The sequence below is a fragment of the Meles meles genome, chromosome 6, assembly GCF_922984935.1.
Source record: "Meles meles chromosome 6, mMelMel3.1 paternal haplotype, whole genome shotgun sequence".
Lineage (NCBI taxonomy): Eukaryota > Metazoa > Chordata > Mammalia > Carnivora > Mustelidae > Meles > Meles meles.
The window spans coordinates 47,002,059-47,026,432 of NC_060071.1; the positions used below are offsets into that span (position 1 = coordinate 47,002,059).

General features: G+C 45.1%; 1 protein-coding gene across 10 annotated transcripts in view; it reads left to right on the plus strand.

The window, feature by feature from the left end:
• The window catches only part of TLN2 (talin 2), a 424,186-nt gene that overhangs the window by 292,437 nt on the left and 107,375 nt on the right, over positions 1–24,374 (plus strand). For all 10 annotated transcript variants that reach the window (XM_046008087.1, XM_046008086.1, XM_046008085.1 and 7 more), the window contains 8 exons: positions 1,686–1,799; positions 4,258–4,392; positions 6,288–6,416; positions 8,563–8,665; positions 18,201–18,409; positions 19,496–19,615; positions 20,634–20,831; positions 22,305–22,444. In XM_046008087.1, the coding sequence (XP_045864043.1) occupies positions 1,686–1,799; positions 4,258–4,392; positions 6,288–6,416; positions 8,563–8,665; positions 18,201–18,409; positions 19,496–19,615; positions 20,634–20,831; positions 22,305–22,444 (1,148 nt within the window). The remainder of the gene's footprint in view (positions 1–1,685; positions 1,800–4,257; positions 4,393–6,287; positions 6,417–8,562; positions 8,666–18,200; positions 18,410–19,495; positions 19,616–20,633; positions 20,832–22,304; positions 22,445–24,374) is intronic.

The following is a 24,374-nucleotide window of genomic DNA, read 5'->3' on the forward strand; positions in this document are numbered from 1 at the left end:
TCTCCCAGGACACCCCTGAATGATGCCAGACACAATGTATAATTGTGTCACCATTGCCCACGTGTTGGCGGTATGTCTGCCTGGAGTCTCCCACAGGTGTTTGCAGTGAGCAGCGGGGGCTGAGTGGAAAGCTGAGTCTGTGCCAAGGTTCGAGACTTGACTGCACTATCCCCCTTTTTCTCATCTTCTCTGTGATACTGTTCACATGGGAGAGGGGTTACCACTTCTACCTCAGAGATGGCTTTACTTCTGAAGAGAACCACCCAGAGCCCTCCAAATCCTGATTCTGGGTTCTCTGAGACCAGCCCCCCCACCCCCCACAACCCGAGGAACAGAAAAGACTCAGCGATGCAGTAGGGCCTGGTCCTTGGGACTATATGGAGAATGAAGGGGTTTTCCTGCGAGCTGGGCCCCTGTAGGGGGTGTGTGCTGTCTCCTAGAGCCTCAGGTCACCTGGCAGCGCAGGTAAGAAAACGCTTCTCAGAGAGCACTTGCTCCTCGTGTCCAGGACAGTCCTACAGGGTGGACTACCCCCCTCCCATTTTTGCAGAGACTGAAGATACTCAGTGCCTGGGCGTCATGTCAGGAAACGAGAGCTTTACTATGTATCAGGTTGCAGAGGAGAGAGGAAGGTGGCCCAGATTACTGGAGCCAGTCCTGAAGAGAATCTGAGGAAAAATCTCATGGAAATATTTTTTTTTTTTAACCCTTGCTGGAATGGGTTCCCAAAAAAATAGGTCAGCAGGCTGGTATACACATAGGACCTTCATCAGCGGGGGGCTACTGTGCTGTGACCGTTGAGGACTTGGCCAGTCAGGTGAGGAGTGGTCACAGAGGTGAAAACACAGCAAAGGTAGAAGGTTGGTCTCCTACGGCACCGAAATGCTGCTCCTTCCTCCTCCACCCTGGGCATTGGGATTTCCAGTTTGAGAAATGAGGAGGGCTACTCTGAGAGTGAAGACCTGTAGTGACAGGAAAGGTGACAGCCAGAACGCATACCTGCCAAGTGAGAGATCGAAGGAGTGACTTTGGCAGATGAGGACTTCTCATACTTTTTTCTCCTCATTACACTATGTGACTTGAGTTTATCCACTGGTGAATTATGAAGATTCTTTGTTTGCTTTGAAGCTCTAAACCGTAATTGGCCAGGTTGGTATTTGTTGCAAGTGGGCAAACACTTTTCAGATCTCCTTACGGAGACTCGTACTGTGCTTAAATGCACTGGGACCTTTAGGAACGCAGGGTAGAGCATGTGTGGGAGAGAGCTACCCAGAGGTACTGTGTTAAGATTCAGTGTTTTAAGGACCCAGCTGGCTTCCAAGTGCTGGGTAAATGCAAGGTTTGGGACAAGCATGGCCCCGCTAGAATAGCCCATCCCAAAAACATTGTCCCTGGGGTCCTTCCTGTCTTGCTAGCTGTGCTCTGTTTTGTTTTTTTTTTTTGTTTTTTTTTTTTGTTTTTTTTTTTAAAGATTTTATTTATTTGACAGAGAGAGAGAGATCACAAGTAGGCAGAGAGGCAGGCAGAGAGAGAGGGGGAAGCAGGCTCCCTGCTGAGCAGAGAGCCCGATGCGGGGCTCGATCCCAGGACCCTGAGATCATGACCTGAGCCGAAGGCAGAGGCTTAACCCACTGAGCCACCCAGGCGCCCCTGTGCTCTGTTTTAATTCTCCTTGCTTCCTGTAGGCGGTGGCCGACCACATCCCTCAGCTGGTCCAGGGAGTGAGAGGAAGCCAAGCCCAAGCAGAAGACCTTAGCGCCCAGCTGGCTCTCATCATCTCCAGCCAGAACTTTCTCCAGGTAACAGAAGCAGTCACCTGGGTTGTGCCCAGAGCTCTCCCACCTGAGGGGTAGGGGGTGCCCTTTATCCTGAGGGAGAAGAATTACCCAGTTCCACAGTCATGGCCAAGTCTTTGCAGTGAGCAGATCTTTGAAGGCCTTCCCACTGTATTTCCAATTTCAGGAGAGGTGGATTTAGCTTGGCAAAGCAGAATGCTACTGTGCAGGGAAATTGCCCTGGGAGATGGCCCATAATCCATTTCTCTTGGGAGTCTCCTCTTTATTTCTCCTCTGTGAGGGAAAACATGGGATAAGTTGCAAGTTTTGTTGAACAGCCTGGAACTGGCTAGAACTCTTGGTCTGCCAGTTTCCAGAGAGTCTAATGCTGTTATTCACAGACTGGGGGTAAAAGAAGTGGTAAGTGCATCTTCTCCAAAGGTGGGATCTTTTTTTTGTGGCACTTTTACAATTGCTAAGTGTTGTCCGTTTTTGCCGGCTAAGGGGTGGATTCATTTTAAGAAAAATAAAATGAGACTATGAAGTGGTGGGTAAATTCCCTTTTTACATACTCCTTGTATTCAGATCCCTTGGCACTTCCTGTCTACTTGTATCTCCCGAACAGATTGTCTTCCTTGTCCTTTTCTCGTTGAACCTGTGCCTACAGGACTCACTGATACATCTGTTAGGCTAATTTTCCAAGCGCTGTAACTCCAGCACGAGCTGAAGGCAGATGCTTAACCGACTGGGCCATGCAGGCGTCCCTGTATACATCTTTTTAAACTGGGATTTATTGTGTGTAGACTCTGCCCTTCATGTTAACAATTGTATTATGAGCATTTTTGGTTTTAAGTAATCTATCGTATGGCCACAGCCATGCTCTGCTTGGCTCTTCCCTCGCCACTAGACCTCCAGGTGGTTTTCAATTATTTGCCATCGTAAACCTGTGATAGGATAAAAGTTGTCATGGGTGCTCAAATATTTGTACTTCTCCTGGATTATTAGGATAAATTCCCAGAAATAGGATTGCAAGTGGCTTATTTTTATCTTGGGGTAGTTGAGCATTGTGGCTTGGACAGGTGTTTCTCTTTTCAGTGGGGTGGTTTCAGGGCCTGGAGCCAGTTGTCTTGTCCCCTCCATGGGCAGGCTTCAAGGGTATTATTATGATGGAGCCACGTAGACCTGTCTCAGGGTCCACTCTGTCCCCGCTCTTATTTTTCTTTTTCCTTTCATTCTTTTAATTTTGCCATCACAGACACATCGGATGGTAACAAGAATAAGGCAAAGTTAGAAATAAGTGGAAATGGGATTGACAGACCAAAGAGTTGAGAACGTTTTAAACTTCACTCATGTGTGTTGTAAAATGGCCCTTCTGGGAGGCTGAATGAATCTCAGTTTACGTGTAGCCATGCATGGAGCATGTTTTCTTATACATCTTTTCCAAGTTGGGGACTCAAGCATTTAAAAACTAGGTTGTTGATAATTTCTTGACGTTCTTATTGTTTGACTTTGCATTTCCTTGATTGACACATGTTAAATGGGTTTCATGTTTCAGTTGTTTTCGTTCAGTGAGGTTATCAACGTACATTTCAGGCTGGTATTTTTTTAATGAATTCTCCTGTGTTATTTAAATATGAAAAATATTCACAGAATCATTAATTAATGACAATTAATTAATTAATAATCAACTAATGACAGAATCATTAATGTTTATTTCCTGACACTTAAATTGTTTAAGCATTAGTAAAAGCAGTTTTATATCATCTATATTAAAACCCCTAAAACAATTTGTTCTTTGGTCCAAATTGTACTCTTAAAGTTTTATACAAAGAAAATTACGAATGTGTGAAAAATTTTAGCTACAAAGCTTTTGTCATACTATTGTTTATTACACTGGAAAAATGGAAACATACCCAACACCACGGGACTGAGAAATATTAACAGATACATACAGTGGAATACTATACAGCTCTTAAATTTGGAAAATCGAATGAATAGTATGATCTTATTTTTGGAAATATGTATGCATTCATACAGACATCCATGCATGGTGAGATCATCCTGGGTAGTGAGATGTGATGTGACAGGTCATTTTCTTTCATTTTATCTGCCCACATTTTTAAAAGCAGTCTATTGGATGTATGTGAGACACAGATTAGAAAGCTATTCTAAGAAACACAAAGAAATGTATTTAATAAACTCTCTTTGAAATCAGTTTTAAATGAGAATTTCAAGCCACCATCATTATTTTGCCCCCTCTCCATGATGCATACTTTGTTTTCTTTTTCTTAACATTTCTAGAGCTTACTGCCCTAGCGTATCTGATCTGGGGTGGCAGTTTTCAGGGGTAGTCTAGATGGTTGTGGTCTTCCTTGGTTTAGGGCTCAGTAAGTTCTGGCTGATTTGCAGAATGGCTGTTTGGGTCTCTGCTCTGACTCCTGCGGCTCAGTCACCATCTCGCTCTCTGCTCATCTCCCTACAGCCTGGAAGCAAGATGGTGTCCTCCGCCAAAGCCGCAGTGCCCACCGTGAGTGACCAGGCTGCGGCCATGCAGCTGAGCCAGTGTGCCAAGAACCTTGCCACCAGCTTGGCGGAGCTGCGAACTGCCTCGCAGAAGGCAAGTGGACCCTTGTCACAGCAGTTAACTCACTGGGAACGGAGCTGCAGATGCCTTACTGTGGGATGTGACCTGGGGATGACCCAGGACCGGAACACTGCTGGGCATATTTCTGGGCAGAGCTGTCTGTTCCGTTTGCTTGATCTTTAAAAGATGCCCATGTAGCTTAGCTTTGGCCATTTTTAGCCATTCTCCTAGACTTAGTTGACCCACCTTCCAGTTGCACAGGACTTTTGTTAAACTATTTTAGGTTATATGCTCCTTCCCCCTCCCCAGTACCCCTAGAACAAGCAGTGGTCCATTGTTCACAATCTTAGGGGAGACAGGTAGTCATCAGTCTCTTGGTACCAGGAAAATTGTAGGCCAGAATAAGTGATCATATCTTCCAGGTATTATTTTGGGATTTAATGAGCTATTTAGGCAGCAAATTTATTGGGGGGGGGGTATTTATATTATCTTTTTTGCCCTGAAAACTTTTCCCATTTTACATGGGAACATCCACCTTAACAAGGTCCTCAATAGAACAGAATTAAGGATTAATGAGTTTCTGTCTCTAGCATTTATTAATTGTCAACGGACCTCATTACTGTACTGTTTGATATGTTATTAGCATGACATTCTGGCATGAGTTCATTTTTCCTCATTGTAGTGATCCCTTTATCGGAACTGGGGGCCTCATACATGAGCGAGGGGAGAAGGTTAGAAGCTGATTTGAATTCTTAATACTGCAGCACCAAAGTAAAATATACAGAGCTTTAGGATAATGTTCAGTTGGAAAAAAATATCTTGAGCTGTGTTTCTCAATGAGAGGTCCAGGGACCATCTGCACTGGAATCCCCTGGGAGCATTCAGAATGCAGGTTTCCAGGCCTGACCCCTGAGCAGCTGAGTCAGAGTCTGTGGTCATAGAACGTGAACATCTGCATTTTATGAGTCTCATCAGTGAGCCTTAGGGAGAGTCACACCTCAACTACTTTGAGGCTCACAGCCTCAAAGTAGGACTCAAGCAAGACTGTCCACTGGGTGTAAAAAGATATTAAGGCTTTAAAATGTAAGAGTGTAAGCTCTGCTGTTAGACTGCCTGCATGCAAATTCTGGCCTTGCCATCGACTAATTTTTTGTGACCTCAGCAAGTTAATTAACCTCTCTGTGCCTCAGTTTCTTCACTATTTACTACTGGCACATAGCAATCAGTCAGTTAGTATTTACTGCTCTTGTCGTCACTGTTAACTAAAAAAAAAAAAAAGAAAGAAAGAAATTACAATTTACCTGTATTTGACATACTGGTCTATAATTTTACACCGATAATTTATTAACATGTGTATGGAGGGGGATGTGATCAAAGCACTTGGAGACCAATATCTTAAATGTTCAAGAGAATGAAGTAGTTTTCTTAAAACAATTGCTAAGGAAAAGAAAAATCCTTTTTGTAATTTTCAGTGGAAAGGTAATGGTTTATAGTCTAGAACTTTGTAGAGAATCAATAAGGTTGATAACAGCTTGTCCGCATAGTCCTAGGTTCATTCGTTCATTCCTTCTTCAGGCACTCACCACATGCTTTTCAAGCCTCCGTGCTAGGTGCTCTCTCTCCCTAGAACCCAGACACACTGAAGAAGGATCCTCTTAGTCTGAGTGACAGATGCATTTTGGATAAAAATAGCTTCAAGGAGACTTTAAGTATATCCACTTATGAGACATACATAATTGATTATTTAGGGAGGTTGGGACAGACCAAGGTTGATTTTGTTCTATCAGGAAACATATACTCCACTGGTTTCCTGTTGCCAGGGTTGGAGAACCACTGGGGTACATCCAGAAAGACATTGGGTACGTTGCAAAGTACTGGGGACACTTTTCCTGGGCAGACTGTACACATATTCCCAACTCTGTTTCCAGGCCCATGAAGCCTGTGGTCCTATGGAAATCGATTCAGCGCTGAGCACGGTGCAGACACTCAAGAGTGAACTGCAGGACGCCAAGATGGCTGCCGTGGAGAGTCAGCTGAAACCACTTCCGGGGGAAACGGTAAGGGATGTTAGAGCCTGCTGTGGGTTGGGACTCTGCCTCATGTCATGATCACGGTGAGGCATTTTTAGAAGCTAGAGTTGGTGGCCCTGAATCACACACATTTTAAAGGCAAAGCCCTAGAATAGCCCCGTTTTTAAGAACTGCATTGAGATAAAGACCCTGAAGGGGCCCCTGGTCATGGTTCTGTGTCTTGCTTTGCTGGAGGTTGGCTGGGGATGCACAAGTGTCTGTCACTCTTTTTCATAAACAAGACACATCCTTGTGTTCTGATCCCACAGCCTTTTTCCGAGAACATCCAGTGAAGCTGGAGGAACTGGGTTTCAAAGTAGGAGTTCTTGTTTCTGGCTCCAGCTTGTGTCCTCAACCAGCCGTAGACAAGTCTTGTGTCTCCTCTGTGTCTCACATATTTTATCTGTAATACAGATAGCAGTGAGGTTATAAAGGTAGACACAGGAAATGTTTTCAACAGGCATGATTTGAAAAAACATCAACTTAGCGCAAGACGACTGGAAGGGGCAACAGCAAAGCACTGGAATCCAGTCCACAATCTAGGGGAATGGTGGGGACAGAGCTCTAATTTGATCATGTTATGGCACCTCGTGATGCCTGAGTCAGGGTTTTCTTGACTAAAGTTTTACCAGCTCTTCTCATTTGTGTGTACCTCCTTTTCCACATTACTGAACGGTGCTAACAAGTGCCATCATTTGGTAAGTACATCATACACACTGTGTGTGCCCAAAATCGACTGATTTATCCTGATGGTAACCTTGATGAGCGAGTTTTGTGGATGCCATTTTGCTCTGAGAAAACACAGGTGCACGGGTAGGTTGTCACTATTCTGTCCAGTGTCTGCCCGCTGATGGTGGAACCGGGGTTTGAATCCAGACCGACAGGACTCCAAAGCCCATGCTCTTGATCCCTCCCTCTTGGCTACTGCTGCTCTTTGGATCCCCTAATGTACCATGGACCAATGGTACTTAGGAAGTCCTCAGAAACTATTTGTTAAACCATGCTCCTGCTAATTGCAAAGATGAAGAAAGTCGGGCTTAGAGGACTTAAGTCACCTAAGGTCACCCAGCTAATGATCAAGTCAGGTCTGGCCACAGGGCCAGCAGCATTATGATGTAGTCCACGTGTCCCTTTGCAAGCTCCTGCACTCCAGGGAACTGGAGAGAGGCTGCCATCACATGATTCTGCCTTTACAGAAACCTGCTGGTCTGTTACAATGCAAGAAACCCTGTGTAATTTTTAAGGAAACTGCCCCAAAAGAATGTGTGTAATGTGTTAGAACATACGGTTGGCCAGAACATATCGTTGGCTACAGGTTCTTTTATATTTGAAGACATTGCCTATCCTGGGAAGCAATGTTGCAGAGTTAAAAAATGTACACAGTCTCTGATGCCTTCCTGCACTCTCGCGGTATGCCTGGAGGTTCTGTTCCAAAAGGTTGTCCTTCATCTAGTTAATCAAATAATTATCCATACCCTGAGCCTTCAGGGTAAGTTTGTTCTCTGAATTATTTATTCAGTTTACAAAGCAAGATGACGTGCTGTTCACGGGAAGCAAACTCTCTGCCCATTTTCATAATCTCATGTACCAGGGCAAACCTCTCTTTCTATTGCATTTCCTTCTGGTTAGAACTCCTCGAAGTATAAAGATCGAAATGAACAATGTTAGTGGTCCCACATGCCAGGAAGGCGGTGCCGCTGGATGTCTGCCCGCTTCCTGCCAAGGTGTAATTAATTCTCGCTAAGGATTTGTTGCAGACTTTCTAAATTAGCTTCCAAAGGCATGATGCTAATAGCTACCATTTGTTGAGTACCTACATTGATTCTGAGAACTTGCTAAGCTTAAGTATTAGGATCTCTTCAGGAAACGGAGGCATGGAAAGGTTCGGTAACCTGCCCAGTCTCTGACAGCTAGCATGTGGGGGAAGGAAGCAGAAGGCAGGGTCCTGACCCAGATTTGTTGATTCTGAAGCATGGGCTCTTTCCCCTTCTGTCACCCTACTTACTCGTAGCACCAATGCCATCAGGTGGGGAAAAGCTGAGGACCACGATTTCATGTGCATCATTTGTATGCTAAGACTTAGGTGTGTGTTGCTTTTCTTCTAAGTTGTCTTCCTCCTTGGATATTCTTACAGCTGGAAAAATGCGCTCAAGACCTAGGAAGTACATCCAAGGCAGTGGGCTCCTCCATGGCACAGCTTCTGACCTGTGCTGCTCAAGGCAATGAGCACTACACAGGTGAGACCCACATCCTTCGTGATGCCCTGTGGCCAGGTGCAGACCACTGGGGTGGGTGGTGGGGGTCAGCAGTGGGGGTTCCTTGATTTGACCATGAACCTAACTTTGTTTTTCAACAGCAGTTTACAGATTTTTTCAAGCTTTTTCCATGTGCTTATTACTGGGCTTGAAACTAAGCACATAAAGATGAATAAAATATGAATGCCCCAAATTATTTGTGGATCACCCCTTCTAGACTATTAGAAAAAGTATTACAGACTTTGAGGACTGTCTCTGTAGGACTCTTGAAATCTCACTAAAGGAATTTAAAAAAAAATGTTGAGGAAAAAAGGATGACAACAAATAAGATGCCCCTGAAATTTTCAAAGATGGAAGGAGACAGATGACTGATAGAGAATAGAACCAATGAACAAAAACTAAAAGTCTTCGGGATAGGGCAGCCGGCAAGAAACAAGCTGACTTGTGCTGTAGAACCCTGAGGGGGTTTGAATATTGGAGATAACAAGGTACCCATAAGGGCAGGAGACACCTTTAAACAGAAGGCTGTATAGAAACAGATTGTGTAATTATCAACTCTAGGAAAAGCACCAGGTTTATATAAGGAAATGTCTTTCTAACAGGAAGTAGACAGAATAGGAAGCCTATAGCTTCCTAAAATGGAAAAAGTGAGAAGATTCATTATAAGCCCATTACCTGGAAATAGGAAATGTGTCAGAAGAAAGCTCAAAGAGCTGAGTGGCTCTAGGAAGGGAATGGGATGAGAGGGTTGTTGATTGTTGCTGTTGTTACACAGTAGTACTGCCTGACTTCTTTAAAAAAAGGTATACATTGTTATTGACGTGTAATAAACATCCAGAAGAGAGTGGTTAAGTCCTAAATGTGTACCTTCCTGAGTTACTATAAATTGAATGCATCCCATCCACCAGCACCAAGATCAAGTGGTAGAACGTTTTCAGCACCCACCATGTGCCCCGCTCCCTGCCAATCATTGTATTTCCTCCTGTCCCCCAGAGGTAAACACCCATGACTTGTAATAGCACAAGTTGATTTGCCTGTTTTTAATTATGAATGGAATCATGCAAGGTGTGTCCATGTTTTTGCTGCTTTTTCTGGCATTATGATGTGAGATGCACAGAATGTCAGAAGCTGTTCTTTCCTTTCTGTTGCTTCCTGTAATATTTCATTATGTGAATATACCTGTTGGTGACTCTTAGTACCATTGATGGGTAGAGCTATGAATAGTTCTTGTACATGCTGTTTAGTGAACGTAAATAAGCATTTTCTAAATAAATAACTAGAGATGGACGTGCTGGGTCCCAGGCTGTGCTAATAACCCAGCTCTGTCCTTCCAACAGCGTGTGAACGCTCCATTTGTTCACATTCCTGTCTCCACTTTCTGTTGTCAGCCAATGTCATTAGCGATTCTGCTGAGTGTGTAATAGTATCATATTATGGTTCTAATTTGTAATTCCCTGATGAGCAATGCAATTGCTCATTTTCATGTATTAATTGGCCATTTGGACATCTCAAAGTGCCTGTTCATGCCTTTTGCTCTTTAAAAAAAAGCAAAAGCAAAAACAACAACCTTGAGTTATCTTTGTGTTAGTTGGAATTTTCACTTGTATGTATTTCTTTTATCTTGAGGCGTACCTTTCACTCTCAAAGCTGTTTCTTGATTAACATATTTTTTTAGAATTTAATATAGTTAAATTTACAGTGTTTTTCCTTTACGGTTGCTAACTTTCTGTGTCCTTTTTAAAAATTTTTCCTCTCTAAAATCAAGATATTCTCTTCTGTTACAGTCTAGAAGCTTTGTTGTTTTACTTTCTATATTTAGAACTGTGGTCCATCTGCAATTGAGTTTTACATATGAGCAAAGAGAGTCCTTACTCTTTTTCTCTTGGATATCTATCTGACACAGCACCACTCACTGAAGCTATCATCATTTCCCCAGTGGTCTTTGGTGCTGGTTGGTCCTTAAGTGAAAGCTGTATGCAAATCAGCTTCTGATCTTCTGCTTCTTTTCCAGTGATTTGATTGCCAGTCCCTACCATTGTAGCTCACTTGGCTGATAACTGAGTTTTATACTAAGTATTAATACCTGGTTATATGAGTCCTCTGACTTCACTATTTCTCAAGTAGTGCTGACTCTTCTTGCCCCTTTATATTTCCACATAAATTCTACAATCAGTCTGGCAGTTTCTACCCCCAAAAAACCCTGTTCATTTTTTTTTTTTTTCTTAGTTGGAGTTACACTGAATCAGTTTGGGGATAAGTGACATTCTCACATTCTTGAGGCCTCTAATCTGCAAATAGGACATGTCCCTCCCTTTACTTAGATTTTCCTTTTAATGCTGTTTTACAGTCTTGTGCTTATAGTTTCGTGCCTTTATTTTCATTGTAACGTGCATGATATATCTTATCCCATTTTCAGTTTTTCTGTATACTTTTATTTAACTTGTATCTTGTGAGCATCATGTAATTGTTTTGCAAAGGGAGGGGTTGTTGATGCAACATCTTTTTTCTTTTAATTTTTTTAAGATTTTACTGAGAGAGAGCGAGAGCACAAGTCAGGGGGAGGGGCAGAGGGACAAGCAGGCTCCCCACTGAGCAGAGAGCCCAACATGGTGTTCTGTCCTGGGATTCAGAATCATGACCTGAGCCGAAGGCAAACACTTAACTGCCTGAGCCACCCAGGCGCCCCATTAATCTCTTGTTTCAATTGGAGTATTTGTTCCATTTACCTACAATGTAATTACTGATATATTGGGGTTTGAATCTGTCCTTTTACTCTTTGTTTTCTGAATGCCTTACCTGCTCTGGGTTCCTTTCTCTCTCTCTCTCTCTCTCTCTTTCTCCTATCTTCAGATTCATATGTATCTGTTAAGTTCTGCTTCTTTCTCCTTGATTAGCTTGTTAGTTATATATTCATTGACTAGTCTATGAATTTGCAAAATTCATTGGATTTTTAAAAGTCCAATATAAGTTAGTGTGTTCACCACTTCTTGGATGGTGCAAGAATCTTGGGACACTTTAATTCCTTTTACCTTTCTTCCTGCTCATTCTTTGCATAATCAGAACACACAAATGATGACAGATATTTTAATTCTCCCCATACAGTTTCCATATCATTTCCTACAGTCAGTATCCATTCAGAGTCGCTGCCACATTGACCTTCCCATTGTTCTTTATTCCTTGCTCCCTCTCCATGTGCTTCCACCGGGGATTATTTCCTTTGTGCCTTATTAACTCCCTTCATTTCCTCCATTGTGACTTTATTGGTAACAAATTCTGTCCATTTTTGTCTAAAACTGCCTTTGTTTAGCCTTTATCTTTGGTAGATAATTTCATTCATAAGATTTTAAGCTGGCAGTTCTTTTCTGCCAGAACTTTGAAGGTGTTATTCCATTGTCTTCTGGCTTCCTTTATTTCTGTTGCAAAGTCAGCCATCAATCTCCTTTTGGGAAGGTAATGTGAGGTGGTTTTTTTTTTTTTTTTTTTTTTGCTTCCTCCTCTCTCTCTGCCTGCCTCTCCGCCTGCTTGTAATTTCTGTCTTTCAAATAAATAAATAAAATCTTTAAAAAAAATATTTTGAATTTTTAAAAAATTTTGAATTTTTAAAAAATTTTAAATTTTTTAATTTAAAATCAATCAGCCAACATATAGTATAGTACATCATTAGTTTTTGATATAATGTTCAGTGATCCCTTAGTTGTGTATAACACCTAGTGCTCATCACATCACGTGCCATCTTTACTGCCCATAACCCAGTTACCTCATCTCTCCACCCACCTCCTTTTCCACAACCCTGTTTGCCAGAGCCAAGAGTCTCACTGTGGTTTTATTTTTTCCCCTCTACTAACTTTTAGAATTTTTCAGTCTTTTTTCAAGCAATGTGCTTAGAGAAATTGTATTGGGTGTTTATCCTGCTGTGGGTTTTTGTACAGCTTGAAAATGGGGCTTGTTGTCTTAGGTCAGTTTTAGGAAATTCTCAAGCACCGTATTTTCAAATACTGTCTCTGCCCCATTTTTTTTTTCTTCTTCTTCTCTGTAGATTCCAGTTACCATAAATGTCAGGTGTTTCCACTGTGTGATGTGTCCCCTAATCTTTCCTGTACTTGCTCTGATTTTTCTTCTCCATGCGTTATTCTGAATATTCTTGTTTGATCAGTCTGTAGCTCACTCTTCTTCTCTTTAGCCGTGTCTTTTCTGCTTTTAGCCTTTTCCGAGTTTTTAGTTTGAAATGTCCTATTTTTCAGTTTGAGAATAGTCATTCGATAGTTTGCTTGCACTTTCCTTTCTCTGCTGAAATTTTCTATCTTGCCATCTAATTTCTTCAACTTAGTCATCACAAGTTATTAACGTCCTGGTTCAGTAATTCTGATATCTGGATCACCTGCGGGCCTGTGTTCCCAGTCTGTCATTTTTTCCCCTCTTGTTTTTCAGCTGTTGGTCCTACCTCCTGGTGTTCCTGATATTTTTCAATTTAATTCTAGACTTTGGTATTTTTTTAAAAGATTTTATTTATTTATTTGACAGAGAGAGAGATCACAAGCAGACAGGCAGAGAGAGAGAGGGGGAAGCAGGCTCCCCGCTGAGCAGAGAGCCCAATGTGGGGCTCGATCCCAGGACCCTGAGATCATGACCCAAGCCGAAGGCAGTGGCTTAATCCACTGAGCCACCCACATGCCCCTAGACTTTGGTATTTTAAACTGAAGAGATAGTGTGAGACTCTGACTTGTGTTTCTTTCCCTATGGAGGATTATTCTTTGTTTCTGGCATGTAGTGAACATCTGGGCAGATCCCCATAATATGAGCAGGGACTGGGCTTATGAGCAGGGATTGAGCTGCCTGGAAATTTGCCATCTATTTCCAGTTGGTTTTTAGGGCATAGGCATTTTTGTGTATCCCTTCAGAACATCTGTAACATTTACCAGGGCCATTCTCTTCCATAAGCTCAGAACTGTGGCTTTTTAATCTTCCCAGCCCCATGAAATTGCAGGAAATTTTGCTCAGCTTCTAGGCAACAGTTTACAAATGAAGAAGGAGTGCCTTGAGGGGAAAAGCAGCCCTGTACCACCAACCCCACAACGTGCTTTCTTTCTTTTAAAATCTTAATCCCTCTCAGTGCCTTGGTTTCTCTCCACTGCTGTCAAACAGATGTTTTATATGATTTTTCCAACGGTTTTAGTTGTGTCTCTGAGGGGAATTGATCTGCATTAAGCTGTTCTGCCATTACTATAATCAAAGTCCCCTTGGATTTTTTTTTTTTTTAACTGTGTCTGTTTATTACCTGGAGAATAGAAAGAAGAGGAGCACACGTGGAGAGTACTCTGTAGTATAACAGAGTACCTGCAGGAGTCAGACTTTTATGCTAATGGGAGAGTAAGGGAAACCATCAGGAGTGAACTGGCCTCCTGATCAGCGTTGTAAGGATTGTTCAGCATTCATTTAGCATTCAAGGAAAAGGAAACGTATTTACAAATTCTTACAAAGCAGAGGGTACATAAAAAGTACGTGTTTCAAAACGTTCTACACATTTCTGGAATCTTGCCGGCTCTGGTGTAGCTCATGAAATGGACTCTTGCATGGAAGAAAGACCGCTTTACAGGTTGCATCCTCTGATACTGATAACACCCAGGATGACAGACTGTCTAGTCTGTGTGTGAAAAATGGCCTCGAAATAGCACCGTTTCGTCTTGGCAGGTGCTGAATGGGTGTTTGGGAAAGTGGAACGGTGTATATCGAGTCCCAAGGGTAAGAGGAAAGAAGGCTGATCAAGTGACTGGGGAGGCTTCGGGTTAGAGACAAGCAGGTGAGGAATAAGAAGTGGAGGCCGGAAAGGGAGACTGAGTCAGATCCTAAAGAACCTCCTAACTTCAACTTAGACCGTTAAAAACCTCACCTAGGATCATGTGAAAATAGTGAAGAGTTTTCATTGATGGACATGGTTTAGTTTTTCTTTTAGCTAGGTTGCCCTTCCTCTCGTACGCAGATAACTTGGAGGGAAGCAAAGTTGGAGGCAGGCAGACCAGCATGAAGGCTGCTGCCTTCATCCATATGAGAGATGGGTGTGGCCTGTGGCAGAAATGAAGGGATAGATTAAAGAGAGACCTAAAGCTGTTAGGCTTTAGCTTACACTGGTCAGGAACTGGCCAGAATGGGAGTAAGGAAAGCAACACAGACAACGCTAAGACATGTGTGAATCACCATGGTGGAAACACGGAGCCATGGGCAGGTGTGGCAGGGGCTGGAGTTTAGGGATACTAAGTTCAGCTGTAAATGCATTCAGTTGGAAGCATCTGGAGGATGTCCCAAGTCCAGGTGCCCATTAGGCAGATCGAAATTGGCCTCTAGAACTCAGTGGAGAAGTCTGGGAGGGAGATAACAATTTTTAAATGTTTAATGTGATACTAATCATTGAAACTGTGAAAGTATGGGTGAGTTTTTCTAGGGGGAATGATAGAGTAAGAAAAAGGTTATCAGATATAACCCTGCAGAACCCTAATATTCAATGAGAAGAAGGAAGTCTTTGCAGGAAGTGAGAACATACAGCCTTGGAGAAGAGCAAGGAAACCGGGAGAGAGGAGTATCTCTAGAGTCAGAGAGGTGGTTGCTACCCAGAAAGTCGCCAAAGAGAGGGACTTAGGAAGCATCCGTTGGCTTTGGGAAAAACAGGGTCACTCTTTGGCTTGTTGAAGGCAAGTCCAGGCAGGTTGGAGAATGGATGGGAAGCAAAGAGAGCACGCAAGTATGGGCAGCTTCTCCCAGGTCTCAGCTCCCTCATCCTCAAATAAGGTATGCGGGATATTCAGGAATTACACCTGAGCTGCCCACTAGCTGGATTCTAACACAGATGTGTTTTTGTTTGGCTGGGGCAGAACATTTCTGCTCGACTGAATACAATTGTACGTAGACCCCTTTTCAGATCCTGTGTGACAGATTAAAAACCTACGTTATACCAGGTTTTTAACCTTGGGATTTTGCCACGTGGGCTAGTGCCATCCACACACAACCTCTGTGAATGCCAGTCAGCAGCAACTACCACTACAAAGCATTGCACTACTTCTCACTGGTGGATCTTCCTAAGGCTCTGTTCCTGAACTAATTTAAGATCCAGATAGCAAGAAATCTGTGAAAGTAATCTGTGTCTTCAAAGGATTGTGGTTATTGCCACAGCGATCTGCTTTTGAGTTCCCCACAGGCAGTTCTGGCTTTATAGCGCACCCTGGACTGTAGGAACATTTTCTTCTGGAGGGTGGTGTTGGCCGGGAGACCCGACCCCTGAGGAGTGTCATCACTACCACCGATAAGTCGCTCCGAACTGAGCCTTGGGCAGCCGTAGATGGTCACTGGGCTCCCCAGCCTCTCATTGTCTTGTTTCACTCCTTTGATGGTGCAGCTTCCTCTTTTTTGGAAACCCGATGCCTCCAAAGAGGATCCTTGAGATGCCTTGAGATCCTCAGCGGAAAACACGTGGGATAGATCAACCTAAGGTTTTGGCACTCAGCTCCTCTGGTTTCCGCCTTTTTAAAAATTGTCTGGGTCTATGAAAGGTTTTTCAGTAAATGATTTTTGCGCACACATGACTCTCCTAATTGTGTATGATAACCATTTTATTCCTTCAAAGTCATACACAACTCAAACAGAAATGGACTCAGGAGACTGTCTGATAAATGGAAAGGCAAGAGGAGATGTCTCGAAACCACAGTCTAGAATTTTCAACAGTCAGAGCAGTGATCTCAGTCTCTCTTAAAACCTGTGGGACCCGGAGGCCCTGGAGGAAAAAGGCAGCAGTCTGGGCCACACACCTCATCAGCAGCAAAGCCAGAGCTAGACAAGATCTTAACCACATCTGGTGCCTTTCTGAGCAAGGGCATCTTTCAACCCTATGGCAGAAGCTTAAACATAAAAAGGAACTGACTACTCAGCTTGTTTTTCTCTTTCACCTTCACTTTATTTATTTCTGTGTTTTCTCTTCTGGGCTTGCCTTTTGCCATAAAAATCACTTTGTGTAAAATTCTCCCGTACTGCGTGCTCCATCCGGAAGTGCCATGGGATGAATGGTAGATTGGCAGCTTTGTAATTTGCCCTGATTAGATTGTAGAGTTATGTGCCAGCTGTGTGACTTCCTCAATATTGACAGATTAGCAAGTCTGCACCACTACAAAGTTGTCTTGTTTTGTGGATCTGGGGCCTTTTAGCATTATTGTATTATGGTGCCCTGTCCTCGGAAAGGAGGGGACCACCCGCTGCATCTGTGCTGACTCGGCAGAAGCAACCACTGGTCAGAGGTGGCCTCAGGGGCACCCAGACGCCATCCAGCTGAAGCCTTGAGACAGGAGTCCCCTCAAAGCTGAGTGAGTGAGACATCGATGGGTCATTTTCACTTAGATGGTGTATGTTCTAACCAGAGTCCCTCACAGTTCTCTACCCCATAGAGCACTGTGCAGAGACTGATCCAGAAGTTCAGAATCCCTTGATCTAGCTCTCGCACTGCCTCTGAAAGTGTGTCATGGACAGGACACCTCTCAGTGCTGGACCCCATCTGTGAAGCAGTCGGTGAGATGCACTTGAAGGTGGGCTCCTCAGCATTTTTCAGGGTGTTCAGATTCCCTTGTTACAGGCTCTGGCATTTCTAGTCTTCACCCTCTTCTTGGGTACACCAAGCGCTACGTGCCGTGTACGAAGGTGTGTGTGCATTCTATGGGAGGTGGTGCTCTATAAGAACTAGTTTCTGTTCACAGTGTATCACCAAATCTCATCATCCTTAGCCGTGAAGTTAAGGCTGCGTAATAACCCTAAAACACAAAACAGCCCACATGTGCTTCAGAGGAGCATGTAAACAGATGGTGACTTGTATCGTGAAATACAATGTAGCAAGAAAGAGGAATGAATGTAACAACATGGATGAAACTCCTAGCGTTCTGGTAGCAAAAGAAACCGAACAAAGAGGAACACATACTTGTGGTTCCGTCAACAAGGAGTTGAAGAACTGGTAAAACTAGTCTACAGGAATTGAGGCTGCAACAGTGCTTGCTTCTGGCGTGAGGGCTTCTTGCCAGAGGAAGGACGCAGGCGATGGAACTGCTCTGTCGCCATCTGGTTGGTGGTGATATGCTCGCAAACCTGTAAAAATGCCCCGAGCTGCCCATGTGGACTGCTCGCTTTCTTGTCTAGAAGTCTTGACCCAGTAACAACCATTGGGAAGGGAAGTGCATCTGAAAGATTCATCTGGGTCCTTGATCCCATGCGCTTTGGTGTTTTAGGCCTGTGGCCATGCAGGGCAAGGGGAGCCCGAGCAAAATCCCTTTCAGCCTGGCATTTGCTTTCCCCCGTCTCTTAGATTGGCTCAGAGCCAGTGGTATGGGCTGCTCCTTGGAAAAGCCTAGTAATTCAGATTTTAGGAGAAGCCCCACCCACTGTCCGAGGGTGCTCTCCTTTCTAGGAAGCTGTGGTCTAGAGGATGATTTTCAAGTGGAGTATGACTTCTAGGTAGAATCTAACAGAAGGTGTGGTGGGCTTTCATTTCCAGGGGTGGCTGCCAGAGAGACAGCCCAGGCTCTGAAGACGCTGGCCCAGGCTGCCCGCGGAGTGGCCGCATCCACGAGTGACCCTGCAGCTGCACACGCCATGCTAGATTCTGCGCGGGACGTCATGGAAGGCTCTGCCATGCTCATCCAAGAAGCCAAGCAGGCCTTGATTGCACCCGGGGATGCTGAGAGTCAGCAGAGACTAGCCCAGGTGAGGCCCCGAACGGCAGTTGTGGTCATTGCTAAGTGGTAGTGTTGGCAGCCTCTCTCCGGGGCACTTTCCCTGGTGTGCACGTTGTTCGATCAGGGGGTGTTTTCAAAACCTCCCAAAGTACTATACCAATGGAGGCCGTACACGACACCCACTTCGGTAATTCTTGCCCAGTACCCCCCACAGTAGGAGATCTGCTTGACGAGTCAACAGATAGTATGGGGGCGGGCGGGGCGGGGGGGCTGCTGTTGAAATCTGTCCTCGGGATTTTGGGAGCCAGGAGACAGCATGTCTGTTGGGGGCCCATGTATGCTTCAGTATGTTCCTCTCCCTAGTCTGGGAGGTGAGGTAGGTAGTAGACTTAGTCTGGCCACTTAAAGTTGTACACACGCTTTACTGCCTCTTCGGATGAGTCTTTGCCAACCTGATGAAGTGAGTGGGCTAGAGACCGTCTAGGCGAAGTTCTAGACGGGAAGCTGGGAAGGAGATGGTCTACGTAAAGGGAATGACACAGCTCACTTCCGAAGACCCTACCCTTCACCTGAGTGCAAACAGCGAACCCTCACCCATCCCAGAGAGGCAGCGTGTGGGCAAGTCCAAGTTGGTCTGGAAGCACTCAGAGTGTCCCTCCTGCCCCTGGGCGGGCTGTGGTACTGGGTGGTGGCCCTGGAGTGTCACTGAGAGGATCGCACCTAACTGAGACCCTTGAGACCCAAAGAACTCAACCCCGCAGGGCTCTCAGGAAGGGAGCTCTTTCTGTTTCTCTTGGTGGGGCCCTTTTTGTCGTAGAACCTGACATAACATGAGAGACTTCTGTATTCGAGTCACAGAATGGTGACTTAGCCTGGTGCCGGGTGCACATAAGGCGTCCTGTGTCACTGTGTCAGCCCCTTTGCCGAGACAGCATGTTAACACCCATGAGAGGCTTCGGTGAGGTGATTTAATGGTAAACAGTGTCAGCTGGATGCTGGCAGATAATTTCCCGATGCTTTTCAGCTCCATGCACTGTCCCTGCTGGCTCCCCGCATGTCTGCAGCAGTGTTTGCATGGAAAGGGCTCACTCACGCAGCTTTTCTCCCTCTGCAGGTGGCCAAAGCCGTCTCTCACTCCTTGAATAACTGCGTGAATTGTCTCCCGGGACAGAAGGATGTGGACGTGGCCTTGAAGAGCATTGGCGAGTCCAGCAAGAAGCTGCTTGTGGACTCGGTGAGAGACTGTGCAGTGAGAAGGGGTCCCTGGGGGGCTGGGCTCACCTTCGGTGTGAGTGGAGGGGGAGCCTTCTCCCCTCCATGGGATCTCTGAGCAGCTAACGTCTGTCTCAGGAGTCCCGTTTCACTCCCCAGTTTGCCTTTCCTTGTTGGGCGTTGCCATCAGCAAAGTTCCCAGGTGGGGCTTTAAAAGTTTACTTTTTCTCTGGGTCCACGTTGCTGTGTGCTCTCTGGCCAGCCCAGTGAAAACAGGAAAGGTGGGTGTGTGATCCTCTGACTTCTTATCAGGACATCTCCGGTGGTGACAGTCAGGTGGTGGAGGGATGTGTGTGTCCAAGACATTTCAGAGAGTGAGTAGTCTCAGGAGGCTGCTAGCTTGTGGAGCCTGTTCCCTGTTCTGTGCACCCCTTTCGGGGGCAGGGGGAGGTGGCTCGGGCTCATCCATTTCTTCTCTGCCTAGTGACTGGCACATACCAGGTCTGCAAGCAATATACATGCTGTGACTAACAGACTGGAACAAACAGTCATAGTTCCACCAGTGACACTTCTGATCCTCACAAAAGCTGTGAGCAAAAGCTACTAATAAAATTGGTGGCTATTTGTGTGAAAGAATAGGATTTGAAGTTTAATAGCATCGGCCTATTAGTTCTAGAAAGCTAAACCTTTGAGAGGCTCCATCCAAAATGGAGAGGTGGTTTAGAGCATGGATCCTGGAGCCAGACTGCCCAGGTGTGAACCCTGGCTATGCCACTGAGGGGACCATAGCCCCTGAGGATAGACCACTTTTAGATCCCCTGTGTCTGGCATTGAAGAGCTTAGTAAATTTCAGTGAATGAAATAATGTCTGTATGTTAAAGGTCAGACTTAACATAGGTGGGCTCAGGCCACACAGAGCCTTTTAATCTAGATGACTCAGAAAGGCAGCCCTGGAGAGTCTTTGCCTCCGCAGAGCCTTCCTTCATTCCTGCAATGCAAAGTGAAAGTTCTCATGGGGGTGCCTTTTCTCCCCACTGCAGTTACCTCCCAGCACAAAGCCTTTCCAGGAAGCCCAGAGTGAGCTGAACCAAGCCGCGGCTGATCTGAACCAGTCTGCGGGGGAAGTGGTCCATGCCACCCGGGGCCAGAGTGGAGAGCTGGCCGCAGCCTCTGGCAAGTTCAGTGATGATTTCGATGAATTCCTGGATGCTGGCATTGAGATGGCAGGCCAGGCTCAGGTGAGTGTGGCAGTGGCTGCCTGGAGTGGACCTTTGCCTGTCTCTTCTGGTGGACTGTCCTCCCTGGAGGCCCGCTGGGCAAACAGACACAGGGAACCTGTCAGCAGGTCACCGTTGCATTCTCATTGCTGCTTAGAAAGCTCTGTGACCTCACAGGCCTGGCATTCCTAAAGAAGCTATTAGCTTATGTGTGAAATGGTTCTTAGAGATAAGAGATAACCTCCCACAATCATCCAGCAGGATTCATGGTTTACTTAAGCTTTTCGGAGGGAGGGCAGCTCTGTGTCCTATATTTCATATGTGGTATAATGTAAAAAAAAACAAAAAAACAAAAAACAAAAAAACCATGTGTTTGAGTTTCACTGGGCCCATTGGAGAGGGCTATGTCTAATACCGAGTGTCAAATGATAAAAAATTACCTCTTTGAGGGGCACCTGGGTGGCTCAGTGAGTTAAAGCCTCTGTCTTCAGCTCAGGTCATAATTCCAGGGTCCTGCAATCGAGCCCCACATCGGGCTCTCTGCTCCACGGGGAGTCTGCTTTCTCCTCTCTCTCTGCCTGCTTGTGATCTCTGTCTGTCACATAAATAAATAAAATCTTAAAAAAAAAAATTGCCTCTTTGAGGGGCACCTGGGTGGCTCAGTCAGTTAAGTGTCTGCTTTTAGCTCAGGTCATGATCCCGGGGGTCCTGGGATTGAGCCCTGCATCAGGCTCCCTTCTCTATTCGGAGCCTGTTTCTCCCTCTCCCTCTGCTGCTCCCCTGCTTGTGATCTCTCTCTCTGGCAAATAAATAAATAAAATCATTAAAAAAAAATTACCTCCTTGAGATGAACAGATAAAGCCCTTGTTCAGAACAACGGAACATGACTGGTCTGGTGGCAGCCTACAGAGCTGTTTTTTTCTGGAGCCCCTGCGAACTGCCTAAAGCAGATACCCAGGGTGTCTCTGGCTGTATTATCTACACATGGTTGTTTCTCAGGCAGGAAGTCAGCCAGGTGAGAAATGTGTCTTTCCCTGAGTCGGAACTTCTAGGGTACAGTGGGCTCCAAGTATCCAGACAGTGCTGGGCATTTGTGCCAGGCTGAGATGTAGGAGCTCCTTGACAACTCCAGCATTGTTGAGCGAGATGCTGGAATCCTGGCCCGGTCTGTGCACTGATGCGCCGGGGCTCTCTCCCCCTCCCTCTCCTTCCCTCCCCCACTCTTATTGCATGCACTTGTGAGATGGCACAGCTCTTGGCTGACCCGCTCGGGGATGGATGTCTGTCCTGTTGTGGGCATCTTGGTGTGGGTATCTGTTTGGGGAAGGGTGTGGGGTGGTGTGTCGACCCGCTGGGCATCTGCAGACTAATGGGGCTTAATGTGGTCTTTGTAGGTAACTTGCTCCTGTATCGAGATGCTTCTCCCGGCTCTCTGAATGCTGCCTGGGAGAAATGGACAATCCCTAATTACTTGGCCTCCTTTCAACTTTGCAGACGAAAGAAGACCAGATCCAAGTGATAGGCAACCTCAAGAATATCTCTATGGCGTCCAGCAAGCTGTTGCTCGCTGCCAAGTCTCTCTCGGTAGATCCCGGAGCCCCCAATGCCAAAAATCTCCTGGCAGCTGCTGCAAGGTAAGAGCGGAACAAAACGTGCTTTCATGTGTGGTTAAATAACGTCCGTGTTTGAGAGACAGGCCTGACACCCTGCCGCTCTGGCTGAGCAGAGACATGGGGCCGCCTTTATGTTGTCGAGAGGCAGAGGGGCGACTCTGGCATTTGATTAAACTGGCTCGTCCTCACGTGCTTTCCCCGTGAAAGATGTTTTCTGTCTTCTCTCACAGCCTTTCAGCTTGCTTAGACTTAAGGCCCCTGTTGATTTATAAACATGATGGCTTACATAGATGTTTTTAAAGGAGTGTTCTGTCTTAACGACGATGAAAGTAGTATGTGCTCATTGGGAAAAAATCAGAAAATACTAAAAAGTATTAAAAAACGAAAACAAAAACAGCCCCACAACACCCAACGAGCCATTCAGCATTTCTTGTGCACTGACTGGGTGCCTGGCATCAAGGCTAACGAGATGAATTTAAACATATTCCATTTGTCACGTGCAGAAGGACCCCTGTTTACGATGAATGGGTGTAGGGGTGGGAGTCAACTGTTTTGGGAAATATATTAGAATAGGAATCTGAGTTTGGGTGGTGCCAGTGTCCTTTCCCGCTCTTTTCACCCAAGAAAGCGGTGAATACAAGACGATGTCTGCTTCAGGACCACTGTGGCAATTTAGTTCAATAACCAGTGACTGAATCCTGGTCTGTGGAGAAACTGCAGTGAGAGCCTGGGAAGATTTTGTATTAGCAAGCCCACATTCACTTTCCTGAACCAAGAGGGCTTATAGGGTGTTTGGTGTTTCTCTAGTGCTGTGGGCTTGTTTTCTTAGCATGGTTTGACTTCACATTGTATATAGGAAGGTTAACAGCAGGAAGAGAGGATGTGCAGGCAATTAGGATATGTAGCAGAACTGGAAACCTTTTCAAAACGCGCAGATTAGTAATTTTTAAAATGCATAGCTTGAGTTTGACTTTGCAATTTGTTTAAGTTAATTTTGCTTGGTTGCTTGCATATTTGTTTTTTCAGGTCTTTTTCTCTCTTGGGTGCTCAATGGTTGTCTTTTTGAGTTCAGAGTCAGCAGAGTTGAATTCTAGTCCAAGCTTTAATGTTTGACACTCTTGGTTCCATTGGTTGGATTGCTCAGCTTGTCTCAACTTTGCCATCTGCAAAATGGGGCTGGTACTACATCGTCCTTTAGTTCTAAGTTCTTGTTAGTTCTCAGTAATATAAGATATCTTCATGCTTATGGTTAAAACTGGTCTCTGGTCCCCTCTTGGCCAGTTGTGCTTTGTTTGTTTGTTTATTGCTCATGGGTGTTGGGGGATGGAATTAGATCATTTCAGAGCAGGTCCCTTGAAAACCCTTGAGTTTCTATAGTTATTCCTAGGTGTATATACTTCAGCTTCAAACAGTAACGAGAGCCACTAGGATATTGGGGAAATCCCCTCCAATCTCCCTGCCTCCATCTTCTGCTTTGTGACTGTGCCAGTGAGTGGGTGCCCCTCCAAGGCCTGGGGACTGAGGAGGGAAGCATGATGTCTTCTCTGTTGAGCAGCTGTTTCTCATACAAAACCCTCTCTTGATTTTCTTTTTCCTACAAAGCGCCTTTGGATAGGGCAACTGATGTTTCCAGGTATCTGAACTCGGATGTTTTTCATTATCTTCAATTTTTTGCGTCATTTCAAAATTACAGTTTCCAACTTAGAACACACTGTTCATTCTCTTCAATCATGGACAAAGGGGAGAGTGCAAATTGGCCTTTTGCAAGCCAGGTAAGAAAGGAAACACAGGCCCTGAAGGGTTATGGCTGGTGTCTTGGCTCTGTGGGTGTCTGACGGCCCCCTGGTGGTGACATGGAGGAAGGGGCCTGGAGACGAGGTGATGACGCTTTCTTTGCTTCTGTCCTGGCTTTCAGCTGACAGGGAGTTGCATGTGCTTAAAAATCATCCCA